General features: G+C 39.1%; 1 protein-coding gene across 2 annotated transcripts; it reads left to right on the forward strand.

The window, feature by feature from the left end:
- The first annotated feature begins 656 nt into the window (after window positions 1-656).
- On the forward strand, window positions 657-14,602 carry HAUS3 (HAUS augmin like complex subunit 3). 2 transcript variants are annotated; one of them, XM_032856306.1, is made up of 5 exons: window positions 657-719; window positions 1,182-2,217; window positions 3,396-3,835; window positions 6,194-6,422; window positions 14,269-14,602. In XM_032856306.1, exons 2-5 carry the CDS (start codon window positions 1,309-1,311, stop codon window positions 14,500-14,502), a joined length of 1,812 nt encoding a protein of 603 aa, XP_032712197.1. In that variant the 5' UTR covers window positions 657-719; window positions 1,182-1,308; the 3' UTR covers window positions 14,503-14,602. The 2 variants fall into 2 exon arrangements, with proteins under 2 accessions (XP_032712197.1, XP_032712188.1); XM_032856297.1 differs by lacking the exon at window positions 657-719 and adding an exon at window positions 765-888 and having other exon boundaries at window positions 952-2,217.
- Window positions 14,603-14,674: the final 72 nt, after the last annotated feature.

The raw sequence follows: 14,674 nt of genomic DNA on the forward strand, positions 1-14,674 counted from the left end.
GCGCGGCGCCGGGGAGAGTGAGGAGCCTTCCGGTGGGGGTCGAGGCGGGGGCGGGGCAGGGCCGCGGGCGGGTCCCCTCGGGCGGGCCCTCTCGGGCGGGCGCGGGGGTCGAGGGCGGGCGGTCTGGTGCTCTTGGGGCGGGCGGGGCCGCGGGCGGCGGGTCTCGCGCGGTGGGGGCGGGGCCGCGGGTGCCGGGGCCAGTGCCGCTGGGGTCTGTGCGGTTTACCTTTAACGCTGGGCTGTGTTACTGACCTGCATCCGTGTCGCACGTGCGTTTGTGCGGCCGGCCACCATCCGTGGGGCTCCCTTACGGAGGTCATCGTGGTGGTTCGGCGGGGCGTTGGCTACAGACCCGCAAATGCCCGTGTGTTTTTACCACGGGTGCTTAGTTTTCCGGGGCTCGTGCCCTGGCGGGTACTTGGTGCTCGGATTTGGGGTTATTTTGCTTTAGTTTTTTGTTCGGAAGTACAGTTGAGCTACACGGTTATGTTAGTTTTGGGTGCTCGGCATAGCGACCTGGTATTTGTGCACCTTGCGAGACGGGTGCCGGCCCTCACCGCACAGCGTGACAGTTTTCTTCTTTCGTTGAGTTTTAAGGTCAGTTTGAGGGCGGTTCTTCAGTCTTGAGCCCGCCGTTGCCTGCATTAGCTGGACCGTAGCTGGACCGTCTGTCGACATCGGTTCCTGTGCGAATGGCTGGTGCTCACTGAGTCGCGGAGGTTAGCATCTTGTTGACTCTTCCTCGGGGACATTACCTATTTGTTTTCTTACTTGGGGACGGCGGGTGGGGGGAAGAGGCTGCGGAGCCACAGGCTGGCTTGGACTGGTTTAGACATTTACTCTGAATTAAAGACTGAATGCATGAACTCATCTGCTCCGTAAGATACAGTGTTTTTTTGTTTTTGTTTTTGTTTTTTTTTGAAGGTCAAGCAAAGCTTTATTTTGATACAGTGTGTTTTTAATGACTATCTTTGGAAAGACTTTTCTTGCTAAGCAGGTTTTCATTGTTTTAAAGTGTTCTCAGTAATATCTTAGTTTATTTTGTTTATCTTCATCAAACATTTCAGCTTTAACTCCTTCTGGGTTAGATGGTTCCCAGATGTTGTCATATTTATCAGTATTGCCCATTTACAAATACAGTTATTTTATTTATGGTCTAATACTTGTTTTTCCTCCCCCAGGAGAAGTCAAATTCTAAAAATATTTTTTCCCTTCTCTGTGGACTTAACATAAATTTAATATTGGGGTTTTTTTTCTAACTATCAACATAAATCCATATCCATTACAAAGAAATTGGGTATTTAAACCATGAGTTGTGGAAAAGAGTTTGTGGAAGCATTAAAAAAAATCAATTATCCTAAAGCTGATACTCTTAATGGGGAAGATTTTGACTGGTTGTTTGAGACTGCTGAAGATGAATCATTTCTGAAGTGGTTTTGTGGGAATGTGAATGAACAGAATGTATTGTCTGAAGAAGAATTGGAAGCTTTTAGCATTCTTCAAAAATCAGGCAAGCCTATCCTAGAAGGAGCAGCATTAGATGAAGTTCTTAAAACCTGTAAGACTTCTGATTTGAAGACATCTGCCCTGGATGACAAAGTGCTAGATAAATTAGAGATTGAGGTTCAAACTCTGCAGAAATTAAAGAACCTAAAAATTCAGCGACGTAATAAATGCCAGTTGATGGCTTCTGTAACAAGCCACAGATCTCTGAGGTTAAATGCTAAAGAAGAAGCAGCCACTAAAAGGCTGAAGCAGAGTCAAGGAATTCTGAATGCTATGAATACTAACATAAATAGAGAACTTCAGGCGCTTACTGATGGAGTTGCTAAATTGATGATGTTCTTCAGACATTCTAATTTGGATCAAGGGACAAACCCACTGGTGTTTTTATCTCAGTTTTCCTTGGAAAAATATCTAAGCCAGGAAGAGCAAAGCACAGCCGCATTAACCTTATATACCAAAAAACAGTTCTTTCCCGGTATACATGAAGTAGTTGAAAGTTCAAATGAAGAAAATTTTCAACTGTTAGATATACAAGCACCATCTATTTGTGATAATCAAGAAATCCTTGAGGAGAGACGGCTAGAGATGGCAAGGTTGCAGCTAGCCTACATTTGTGCTCAACATGAGTTAATTCACTTGAAAGCTGGTAATTTAAGCATGAAGTCAAGTATACAGTGGGCAGAGGAGAATCTTCATAGCCTCTTTAGCAAGGTAAACAAGAGAAATGAGACTGGATTCCTATAATAATTATTGTTCATAATGGAAGACATATTAATATTACAGTACTTTAGGAAGGGGGATGAAACAAGTACATTTGTAACAATGTAAGAAATGTAAGATAAGTTACATTTTCTTATTTTGTGTTTATTCAGTGCTTAGTTTTGATGTGTGTCAGTGTTTCATACAAATAGATATTCATATCAGTGGAGGGCAAAAATAGTAATTATAACCCAATCACAGTAGCTAATTTTAAACAAAGTACTTTTTCTGAATTTGAAATTGGTGTTGGTTCGAACTCAGAGGACACTGAAATGCCCTCTTTTATGATGTTTGGGTAAAGAGCCTTGTTGCTTTGTTTTGGGTATTCTGCCTTGTTTGCTCCTTGTTTGGTGCTGCTGAAGTCAGGGACCCAATTCAGTGGACTGAAACCCTGACTTTTTAGTTGAGAATGTACAGATGTAGTGCATATATCCAGCTGGACTCTTGGAAAGCTTGCTGCCTTGGTAATTTAACCCCTAGGTAACTGAGTGAAAATATAGCTGAAACTGAATATGAGCACCAAGTTAGTTCATGTTACTGACACAGACTTTAGAATAAAGTATGAAGTTCTGTCACTCTTTACAAGTGCTAAAGATCAACTGACAGACTAGGAGAATAGCTACTGGGATACTTTTTTTTTTTTTTTTTAAGATTTTATTTATTTATTTGACAGATAGGGATCACAAGTAGGCAGAGAGGCAGGCAGAGAGAGAGGAGGAAGCAGGCTCCCTGCTGAGCAGAGAGCCTGATGTGGGGCTCCATCCCAGGACCCTGGGATCATGACCTGAGCCGAAGGCAGTGGCTTTAACCCACTGAGCCACCCAGGCACCCGATAATTTTTGTTTTGAGAAAAACTTAGTGTACATTTGCATTCAGTGATTTCTGTGCTACAGGGGGTGTGTTTTGGTAGCCATTACTGTATATATATGGTAGTAATAGTATTTAAACGTAGCAGTTTACTTCTGGCTTAGCCTACGCTTTCCCTTTTTTAAGCTGTGATTTTGGCTTTTGTTAACATGAAATTAGTTTTTATTAGCACAATATCTGATAAACTAAAATGGAAGTAAAATTATGTCAAAACTTTCAACTTTATACTTACTGTTTTAAGTGTAATTGCTTTTTCTGTGTAGGCTCTTGGCAAAGATAATTTGGATGCTAAAATTTCTAACTTGAAGAGTGAGATTCTGAAACTCGAAGAACAAATCTCTCATATAAAAGATAAAAATTTGCCTGCTGTGGTAAAAGAGAATGCCCAGTTACTGAATATGCCCGTTGTAAAGGGAGATTTTGATCTACAGATTGCTAAACAAGACTGTTATACAGCAAGACAAGAGTTAGTTTTAAATCAGTTGATAAAGCAAAAAGCATCTTTTGAGCTTCTACAGTTATCATATGAAATTGAGTTGAGAAAGCACTGGGACATACATCGTCAACTTGAAAATTTGGTTCAAGAACTTAGTCAAAGTAATAGGATGCTCCACAAGCGATTAGAAATGCTAACAGACCCATTAGTATCTCAGCAGATAAATCCAAGGAATACCATTGATACCAAGGACTATTCTACTCACAGGTGTGTATCTTTGTTTCTTTAGTAATTCTTTTGTTTTTGTGAAATAGTGTAGAAAGTTTGAACTAATACTGTGGAAGTTTAAAACATTTTTCACTCTCTGTTTTTGGCCCTCTGTTCTCTTCTTTCATTTTTCTCACATACGACTCGTTCATTTTGAATATTTTGCTCCCTTTTCCATTCATGTTAAATCTGGGAGTAGCTGTTTTAGAGCTGAGGTGGATGGGTTGGTGGAGTGACTATACAAGGTCTTAACTCACCTTTAGGCACCATTATTTAGATGCCTTATTTGAGATTGAGGTAGGAGTTTTAACTACAGGGAGTTCCAATACAGCTTGGTGTGTTGAATAGAAACACACCAGTATTGCTAGGCAGAGAACTGATTGCATTCAGAGAAGGTGTCAGCAGAGAGAAGAGGCGGAAACTGACTTTGTTTTTGGTCAGGTGAATCTGTGAAAATGAATGCTCCCTCCCAGCCTCTTCTGGATGTCAAACCAGTTGATAGTATAGGGATACAAAAATTGGAGGACTAAAGTAGTCAAAGTCCTCAACAATCTGGATTTTACTCCTGATTTTTTTTGAGTTGTAGAGGAAAATCATCTATTCCTTTTGTTTTTAAGATTTTATTTGTTTGAGAGGGGGAGAGCAAGCACAAGCAGGGAGAGGGACAGAGGGAGAAGCAGACGCCCTGCTGAGCAGGGCACGGAATGTGGAGCCCAACGTGGGGCTTGATCCCAGGAGCCTGGGATCAGAACCTGAGCCGAAGGCAGACATACACAATCCACTGAGCCACCCAGGCGCCCCTCCTTTTTTTTTTTTTTTTCTTATTAATGAGGTGAGGGAGGGACATGGAAAGGGTGACACTGACATCATGAGTTAAGAATAGTTTCCCCTGGCACCTGGGTGGCTCAGTGGGTTAAGCCTTTGCCTTCAGCTCAGGTCATGATCTCAGGGTCCTGGGATCGAGTCCCACGTCGGGCTCTCTGCTCTGCAGGGAGCCTGCTTCCTCCTCTCTCTCTCTCTGCTTGCCTCTCTGCCCACTTGTGATCTCTCTCTGTCAAATAAATAAAATCTTTTAAAAAATAAATAAAGAAAGAATAGTTCCCCCTGAAGTTGTGTAGTTACATCCCACAAGAACAAAATCCACAGCCTTGGACTTGAACCAGTTTTATGAAGTCTGTTGCAACTTGTTAAAATAATTAAAATAATTTTAAAAATACATATTTTTGAAATTAAAGAAAAAGAACAAACCTTTTTTGTCAGAAATATATAGAAAATGCTGCCTCACATTTTCCATTTGTTCCAAAGGATTTTCTGCCATTAATGTTTGAAATGTTAAAGTGGCCTAATAGTTCATTAGGAATTTAATTCAACAAATATGGATAAGACTGAAGTAGCAAGTTTACTATTTCTGTAGCTCTTTATTGCTTACATTTTTTTTTACGTTTTATATTTTATTTTTAATTTTTTTCTTTTAAATCCAGTACCATCCTAGAATGATAGGTATGTGACATGAAAAATTTAGTCTCAGAGGTTGACCTGATGCCGGTATCAAAAGACAGCCAGAACTCAGACCTGGGTCTTCTGTTTCAACTTCATTGCTATTTCTGTTATATCATACTCGTGTTCTGTGAAAACAGTGTTTCCTTGGGCAGTATTTCTGAAACATACTTTGTTTGAAATAGGGTAATGGCAGTTAAAAGTCAAAAAATATATTTAAAATTTGGGAGATGAGAAAGTGGGAAGCAGGTAACAGTAATTATAATGTGTATTTCTGTAATGAGATAGTATTTTCTTTTTCTTTTTCTTTTTTTTAAAGATTTTATTTTTTGACAGAGATTACAAGTAGGCAGAGAGGCAGGCAGAGAGAGAGAGAGAGGGAAGCAGGCTCCCTGCTGAGCAAAGAGTCCAAGGTAAGACTCAAACCCAGGACCCTGAGATCATGACATGAGCTGAAGGCAGATGCTTAACCCACTGAGCCACCCAGGGGCCCAGTATTTTATTTTTCTTAAAGGTTTTATTTATTTGAGAGAGAGCATGATAGGGAGAGAGAGAGGCGGAAGCAGACTCCTTGCTGAGCAGGGAGCACGATGCAGAACTGAATCCTGGGATCATGACCTGAGTGGAAGGCAGAAGCTTAACTGACTGAGCTACCCAGGTGCCCTGTAATGAGTTAGTATTTTAGCTGGAATGTTTTTGGTTGCTTGATTTAGCAGTAGACAGATTAATTTTTTTCCAGGTTAATATTTTTAATCTGTTACATATCCACAAAGATACCCAATACCCAATATAAAGATTATAATTTTGAAAATTGCACTGATTTGAGAATTTTCACCTATAATTTTTATTTTCAAATTTTAGGCTTTATCAACTTTTAGAAGGAGAGAATAAGAAAAAAGAATTATTTATAACCCATGGAAACCTGGAGGAAGTGGCTGAGAAATTAAAAAAGGATGTTTCTTTAATACAAGGTCAATTGGCAGTTTCTGCTCAAGAACATTGTTTCTTTCTGTCCAAACTGAATAATGATGTGGACATGCTTTGTGACACCTTATATCAAGGAGGAAATCAGCTTTTGCTTAGTGATCAGGTGGGTACTCACCATAGTAACCAAAGATGCTATAAAAAAAAATATGCTTGTTGTAAAAGATGCTAAAGACAACGTTAACATGAGGGAAATACTACCCCAAATCCTGTTGCCCTACTATAAAATTTATTTTTTTATATCCTATTGTCTGTTCACATATAAATATATTTTTCAGATTATTTTGATCAATGTACATAGAATTTTTAAGAAGAAATTCTACGGGGCGCCTGGGTGGCTCAGTGGGTTAAAGCCTCTGCCTTCGGCTCAGGTCACGATCCCAGAGTCCTGGGATCGAGCCCCACGTCGGGCTCTTTGCTCAGCGGAGAGCCTGCTTCCCTTCCTCTCTCTGCCTGCTTCTCAGCCTACTTGTGTTCTCTGTCAAATAAATAAAATCTTTAAAAAAGAAAAAGAAATTTTATAAGAAATTTCAGACATAAAAGGTTACATAACGTTTACACTAAAAATTTAAAGAAAAAATCAAACCACCCCTGTATTTTACCTGTCTCAGCAAATAGAGGGCTTTTACCTTTGAAGTGCTCTGTGACAGCTTGCTTCTCCTAATAGCATTTCCTTTCCTTCATCAAGGAGAACTACATTTAATTATATCATTTGCTTGCTTTTGTTTATACTTTTATTGCGTATATATATTCTTAGGTTGTATATATATTTTTAAATTTTATTTATTTGAGAGAGAGAGAGAGCATGAGCATGTGCATGAGCTGGGAGAGGAGTAGAGGGACAAGCAGACTCCCCACTGAGCAGGGAACCTGGACGTGGGGCGCGATCCCAGGATCCTGGGATCATGACCCGAGCCGAAGTCAGGCACTTAACTAACTGAGCCACCAGCTGCCCTGCTAGACTGTGTATTGTTTAGTTTTAGATGTTTTTGAAGTTTATGTATTTGGTTTCTTATTCTATTGTTTACTAACTTGTTGATTAATATTAAGATGCTGAGTTTCATCCATGTTGACGTATGTAAAGCTCTAGCTCATTTATAGTTTTTGTTGTTGTTGTTGTTGTTTTAACCTATTTATTTATTTGAGAGAGAGTGCACATGTGCACGGGGAAGGGTCAGAGGGAGAGAATCTCAAGCAGACTCCCTGCTGAGCTCGGTTGGGCTCCATCTCACAACCCATGAGATCACAGCATCCGGACTCTTAACCAACTGAGCCACCCAGGTACCCCTGTAGTTTTCTCTTTTATGTAGTTAGTATTCTATTTTATGAAATCTGACAGTTTAATTATCTGTTATGTTGACAGACATCTAAGTTATTTTCAGTTTTTGCTATTGTAGATTGTATTGCTGAAGATGGCCTTCCTGGGTGTCTCCCAGCTGCAGACGTGTGCACACGTGCACACTCACATTTTTTTCCATATAAGCAAATTGTCCCATCACCATTTATTGAGGCGTACGATAAAAATAAAATCCTTCTCTTTCTGGTGAAAAGAGCTTCTTGTGGAATAAAAGATCCTTAAATGTTTTTTGCCTTCATGTCTCTTGCGTTAGACACTGTGGGCAGGATCAGTTAAGTCTAAGAGTCTTTAGAGGAGCCAGGTGATTCCTGTCTGGCATGTATTTCTATCTAGGGGCTCTTCCACTTCTGGACCATTCTGATCTTATGATTGTTGGTGTACTGTGAGTCCTTGGCTTATTATGAAGGAGGTCTCCCATTTGATGTCCCATGTTCTGTGGACCTTGGACTGATTTTTCTCCCACTCACCTTGTGAGTCTCAAGAATCATAGGTTCTGATTTTCCAAGATTGGCATTTGCCCTAGAGTGAAGCTACTCCTAGACTTGCCTTAGCAATGTGGGATGTTTTATGGACTTACAGCTCCTTTTCTGTCTTGTTACTCTTCATTGATTTTAGGAAGCTTTTGTTTTGCTAATTTTTAAAAATATTTCATTTAGCCTTTTACATTTTTTCTTTTTTTTTTTTTTAAGATTTTTTATTTATTTATTAGACACAGATATCATAAGTAGGCAGAGAGGCAGCGAGGGGATGGGGAGGCAGGATCCCTACTGAGCAGAGAGCCCGATGTGGGTCTTGATCCAAGGACTCTTGAGATCATGACCTGAGCTGAAGGCAGAGGCTTAACCCACTGAGCCACCCAGGTGCCCCTTCACTTTTTTCTTATGGGAGGATATGGATAACTTGCCCACCTTTCCTTGGAGCAGGAATGCTTGTGATTAATTTTTTTTTAAATAATGGTTTTATTGTGGTGAAATACAGAAAATGTAAAGTTATAGCTTTAACCATTTTTTTTTTAAGATTTTATTTATTTACTTGACAAAGAGAGATCACAAGTAGGCAGAGAGGCAGGCAGAGAGAGAGAGGAGGAAGCAGGCTCCCTGCCGAGCAGAGAGCCGGACATGGGGCTGGATCCCAGGACCCTGAGATCATGACCTGAGCCAAAGGCAGAGGCTTAACCCACTGAGCCACCCAGGTGCCCCAGCTTTAACCCTTTTTAAGTGTACAATTCGGGGGCATTAAGTACAAAAGTACATACACAATTCAGTGGCATTATGTACAAAAGTACATTCATACACAATTCAGTGGTATTATGTACAAAAGTACATTCACATATTGCGCAACCATGACCATTGTACATTTCCATAGCTTTTTCATCATCCCAAATAGAAACATTAAACAGTAACTTTTCACTCCTTCCTCCCCAGCCCTGATAACTTCTATTCCACTTTCTGTCTCAGTGAATTTATCCATGTTACAGCATGTGTCAGAATTTTATTCCTTTTTTATGGCTGAGTAATACCCCATTGTTTGCATATAGTACATTTTGTTTATCTGTTTGTCTGTTGATGGTCACTTGGGTTGTTTCCACCTTTTGGCTGTTGTGAATATGCTGCTGTGAACATGGGTTATACAGGTATGTGAGTCCTTGTTTTTGTTTATTTTGGGTATATCCCTAGAAGTGTAATTGCTGGATCATGTGGTAATTCTATATTTAATTTTGTGAGGAATTACCTAACTTACACAGCAGCTGTGTATCTAAGTTTAAAATTGTGGTGAATTATTATCCTGGTGGTTTGAATTACGGTGAATTGAACCATTTAGTATTACATAATGATCTTCTCGATTCTTACTGCGCTTTTTGTCTTAACATTCTTTTATTATTAATATTTTTTAATTGTTCTTTTTTTTTTTAAAGATTTTTATTTATTTATTTGACAAAGAGAGATCATAAATAGGCAGAGAGGCAGGCAGAGAGAGAGGAAGGGAAGCAGGCTCCATGCTGAGCAGAGAGCCCAATGCGGGACTCGATCCCAGGACCCTAAGATCATGACCTGAGCCGAAGGCAGCGGCCCAACCCACTGAGCCACCCAGGTGCCCTGTTATTAATATTTCTATGCCATCTTTTTTTTTTGTTAGTATTTGAAGGTATAAGATTTTCACATTTACTTACACATCTTTTTTATTTTTCCTTTTCACTTAGTGTTATGAAATAAACATTTTCCTTCTGAATAATTTTAATTATTAATATTATAGTAATTTTTGTAACCAGTCCACTGTTGAATATTTTTTGGTAGTTTTCATTTTTTTGTTTGCTCTTGAATGCTATCACATATATCTTGTGTGTATAGCTTTTTGTTGTTGAATCCTTACATTTGGATGAATTCTTGGAAGTAGGATGATTGAGTTTCTCAGGTATTTCCTTTTTTTTTTTTTGGCCTTTGATGCTGACATATTGTTTTTCCGAGGGGTCACACCTATTTTCCTTGTTACCAGCACTGTTTAAATGTCTACTAGATACCATTGATCATATGGTATACCATCATTTTATGAATTGCTTTAAAAAAAAAGCCTTTCTGTTAAATAGGCATGATACGTTTTAAAATATTTTATTTATTTTTTATTATTTTATTTATTTATTTTTTAAAAGATTTTATTTATTTATTTGACAGACAGAGATCACAACTAGGCAGAGAGGCAGGCGGAGAAAGAGAGGAGAAAGCAGGCTCCCCGCTGAGCAGAGAGCCCGATGTGGGGCTCCATCCCAGGACCCTGGGATCATGACCTGAGCCGAAGGCAGAGGCTTTAAACCACTGAGCCACCCAGGCGCCCCAAAGATTTTATTTATTTATTAGAACACACGAGAGCTAGAGAGAGCACAAGCAGGGGAAGGGGCAGAGGGAGGAGCAGGCTCCCCACTGAGCAGGGAGCCAGATGTAGAAATTAATCCTAGGGATCACAACCTGAGCTGAAGGCAGTCACTTAACCATCTGAGCCACCCAGGCATCCCCACACAATACTTTCTTATTGATAATTTTTATTGAATACTTACTAGAAGATACCTTTTAGGTGTGGGTAGATTTTTATCGTATCACTCTTGAATGTACACATTAAATGAAAAATACACGGGTAAAATGGTTAGGGTATTTCAAAGCTTCACACTTAACATGCAGTTCTTCTGTGATATTTTTGGACTCAAAGTAGTTGTCTTTATTTTTCTATGCTATTCATTGAGAATGTTGGTGTTAGCAGAAGACTAATAATCCAATTTAAAAATTCTTTTGAGGGGACGCCTGGGTGGCTCAGTTGGTTGGACGACTGCCTTCAGCTCAGGTCATGATCCCGGAGTCCCGGGATCGAGTCCCACATCGGGCTCCCAGCTCCATGGGGAGTCTGCTTCTCCCTCTGACCTTCTCCTCGTTCATGCTCTCTCTCACTGTCTCGCTCTCAAATAAATAAATAAAATCTTTAAAAATTCTTTTGAAAATTCTTGACTAGAGCTTTCTCCAAAGAAGACATACAGACAGTCAACAGGTATCTGGATAGTTGCTCAGTGTCACTCATCATCAGAAAAATGCACATCAAAACTGCAATGAGATATCACCTTATACCTGTTAGAGTGGCTAGTAGTAAAAAAGCAAAATTGGGGCACCTGGGTGGCTCAGTTGCTTAAGTGTCTGACTCTTGGTTTTGGTTCAGGTCCAATCGCATGGGTCCTGGGTCTGCATCCAGCTGCTTGAGGTTTTGCTCCCTCTGCCCTTCCCTAGCTCACCCACTTATTCATGTGTATGCACTTTGTCTTTCTCAAGTAAATCTTTAAAAAAAAAAAATCAAAAAGTGTTGGTGAAAATGTGGAGAAATTAGAACCCTAGTACACTACTGGTAGGAGTCCAAAATGGTGCAGCCGCTGTGGAAAACAGTATGGAGTTTTCTCAAAAAAATTAATGATCCCTATGATCCAGGAATTGCACTTCTGGGTATTTAAACAGAAGAACTGAAATCAGGATCTTGAAGAATTATTAACACTCCTACATCCATTGTAATTATTCCTAATAGCCAGGTTATGGAAACAATTTAAATATCTACCAAAGGAGGAATGGATAAAGAAGATGTGATATATACACACAAAGTACTATTCAGCCTTAATAAATAGAAATCCTATAATATGTGACAATATGGATGAACCTTGAGGAAATTATGCTGAATGAAATAAACCAGTCACAAGGACAAATAATTCATGATTCCAGTTATAGAGATATCTTAAATAGTCAAACTCAACAGAGGCAGAGGGTAGAATGATGGGATTGGAGGGGGAAATGGGTTGTTAACCAACAGATACAAAGTGTCAGTTCTGGAAGGTACATCCATGCTCTAAAAAGTTGTGCCTGTAGTTAGCAGTACTGTTGTACTCTTATAAAATCTGTTAAGGGGGAGATCTCATGTTAAGTGTTTTTATCAAAATAAAAATTTTTTTTAGTGTTGATGATAAAACATTTCTTACGAGTGGCTAATAATTACATGATGCTCTCAATTATAAATTGCTGTGGGTTTCAGATGTTTTAAAATGTGAAAGATTGCATCCTAGAATCACTAAAGTATGGTGATTTCACTATAATCTTATTGAGAGTCATCATTTAATTTTTTCCCTAACCCAGTAAAATATAAAAATGCCTTCTGTATAAATTTTAATTTTCACTTTTGTTATTAATGAGGGATATTTTTCAGTATCTATAGGAATATTATTTTAGCAACTATTAAGATCTTTAGTACTGAAACTGAAGGTGAGATTGTAGTTTCTCATTCAAGTTTACCAAGTTTTTCTTCAAGGAACCACTTAATGTAAGTATTACTTGATTTTGTTAAAGTGTAATTGCTCTCTGAAACTGGCATTTATGACTGGTGTAAAGCAGTCATTCTTGAATTTGTTTATTAGAATCACCAGGGAGCCTGTTGGAGTTTGAGTAATTTAGTGTGGCGTGGGGTGCAGGCATTTGTATTCATAACAAATACCCCAGGTGATCCCCATGCTCGTGGACCACAGTGAGAAGGTACAAAAGGTTGAGATAGAGCTATAGATTTTCTCTTTGGTAATAGTGGCTGGAAATTTACAGAAGTTGAATACATGATTAGAAAGCCATGGAAACTTGTTAATAAACAGCTTTTGGTGTTAGGGAGTGAGGTTGTATGTTAAATGTAAAGGGTCTGGCATGTCTAGGTTCTTTTTCTTTATTATTATTATTTTTTTAAGATTTAAGGGTGCGTGGGTGGCTCATTCAGTTAAGCATCTGTCTGCCTTTGGCTCAGGTCATGATCTTGGGGTCCTGGGATCGAGTCTCACATCTGGCTTCCTGCTCAGTGGGGAATCTGCTTTTCCCCTCTTCCTCTTTCTCTGCCCCCTGCTTGTGCTCTCTCTTTTGCTCTCTCTCAAATTAATTAATATTAAAAAAATAGAAGATTTTGTTTACTCATTTGAGTTAGAGAGAGAGAGCATGAGCATGGGGGAGAGGCAGAGGGAGAGGGAGAAGCAGGCTCCCTGCTGAGCCAGGAGTCTGCCAGGGGGTTAGATTCTAGGACCTAGAGATTATGACCTAAGCTGAAGGCAGATGCTTAACCATCTGAGCTACCCAGGCAACCCTTTTTTTTGTTTGTTTTAAAGATTTTATTTATTTGAGAGACTGAGAGAGAGGACAGCAAGCATGAGTGGGTGGCGTGTTTAAGTTCTTAAGGAGGAGAATTACATGGCAAGTTGGGGTTGTTGAATGTTACATGTAATTCTATCTTCTGTAACACTGTGAAAAAAAAGAAAAATGGAGATTTCTGTTGAGGTGATTCTTTTATGGGTAATTGCTTCATTTCAAGACTTTCTCAGTACCACTTTTATCTAGCGTAGACCAAGATTAGGCTAAAACAAGGTGCAGTCGATTAAGTGGAGTATAAGCTCCATGAAGGAGATGGTGTTCTTCTGTCAATAGTCTCTCAAACAGTGCTTGGCACATGGTAGACTTCTGGTAATAGGCTGAATGCATGAATATGCACTACAGTGTACGTATCAAGGACTCTTCAGGGAGGAACAGTTTGCTTTGAATCCCTTAAAATTACCTATGAAAAGCTGTTACAATTGATTTTACATAGAATTTATATTAAACCTGTGGATTTTTAGGGGCGCCTGCATGGCTTAGTCGTTAGGCTCTGCCTTTGGCTCAGGTCATGATCCTAGGGTCCTGGGATTGAGTTCCGCATCGGGTTCCCTGCTTGGTGGGGAGCCTACTTCTCCCACTCTCAACTCCCCCTGCTTGTGTTCCCTCTCTCGCTGTGTCTCTTTCTGTCAAATAAATAAATAAAATCTTTAAAAAACCCTTTTAATTGAAGTTCATTTATCATTAAAATCATGGGAGAAGCGGATGCCCTGCTGAGCAGGGAACCAGAGTCAGGGCTCCATCCCAGGACCCTAAGATGAGATATGTCCTGAGCCGATAAAGACTGAGCCACCCAGGTGCCCCTATTATTTGGATTCTTTGCCTGTAAATTACATTTTAAATTTATAATTGCTATTACAAATAGTGCTTTTGTAGTAAAAGCATTTTTATTTTCTTTTTAGGAGTTAACAGAGCAGTTTCATCAAGTTGAATCCCAGTTGAATAAGCTAAATCATCTTCTTACTGATATTCTTGCTGATGTGAAGACAAAGAGAAAAATTTTGGCATCTAATAAACTGCATCAAATGGAAAGAGAATTATATGTATATTTTTTAAAAGATGAAGATTATCTGAAAGATATCGTGGAGAATTTAGAAAACCAGTCAAAGATTAAGGCTGTTGGTCTCGAAGATTGAAAATTACTAAAAACTGAATATTTACTAAATATGCTATGTTTTAATGTTTTATATATTAGGAAAATAGATCTAATAAACCCTACTAATATTTTAAATTTGAGGCCAATGGAATATTTCATTTAATTCAAGTATCATATTGGTTTGTTTTTTTCTGTGTATAGTATGTTCGAAG

The sequence above is a fragment of the Lontra canadensis genome, unplaced genomic scaffold, assembly GCF_010015895.1.
Source record: "Lontra canadensis isolate GAN:19392208 unplaced genomic scaffold, GSC_riverotter_1.0 scaffold1, whole genome shotgun sequence".
NCBI lineage: Eukaryota > Metazoa > Chordata > Mammalia > Carnivora > Mustelidae > Lontra > Lontra canadensis.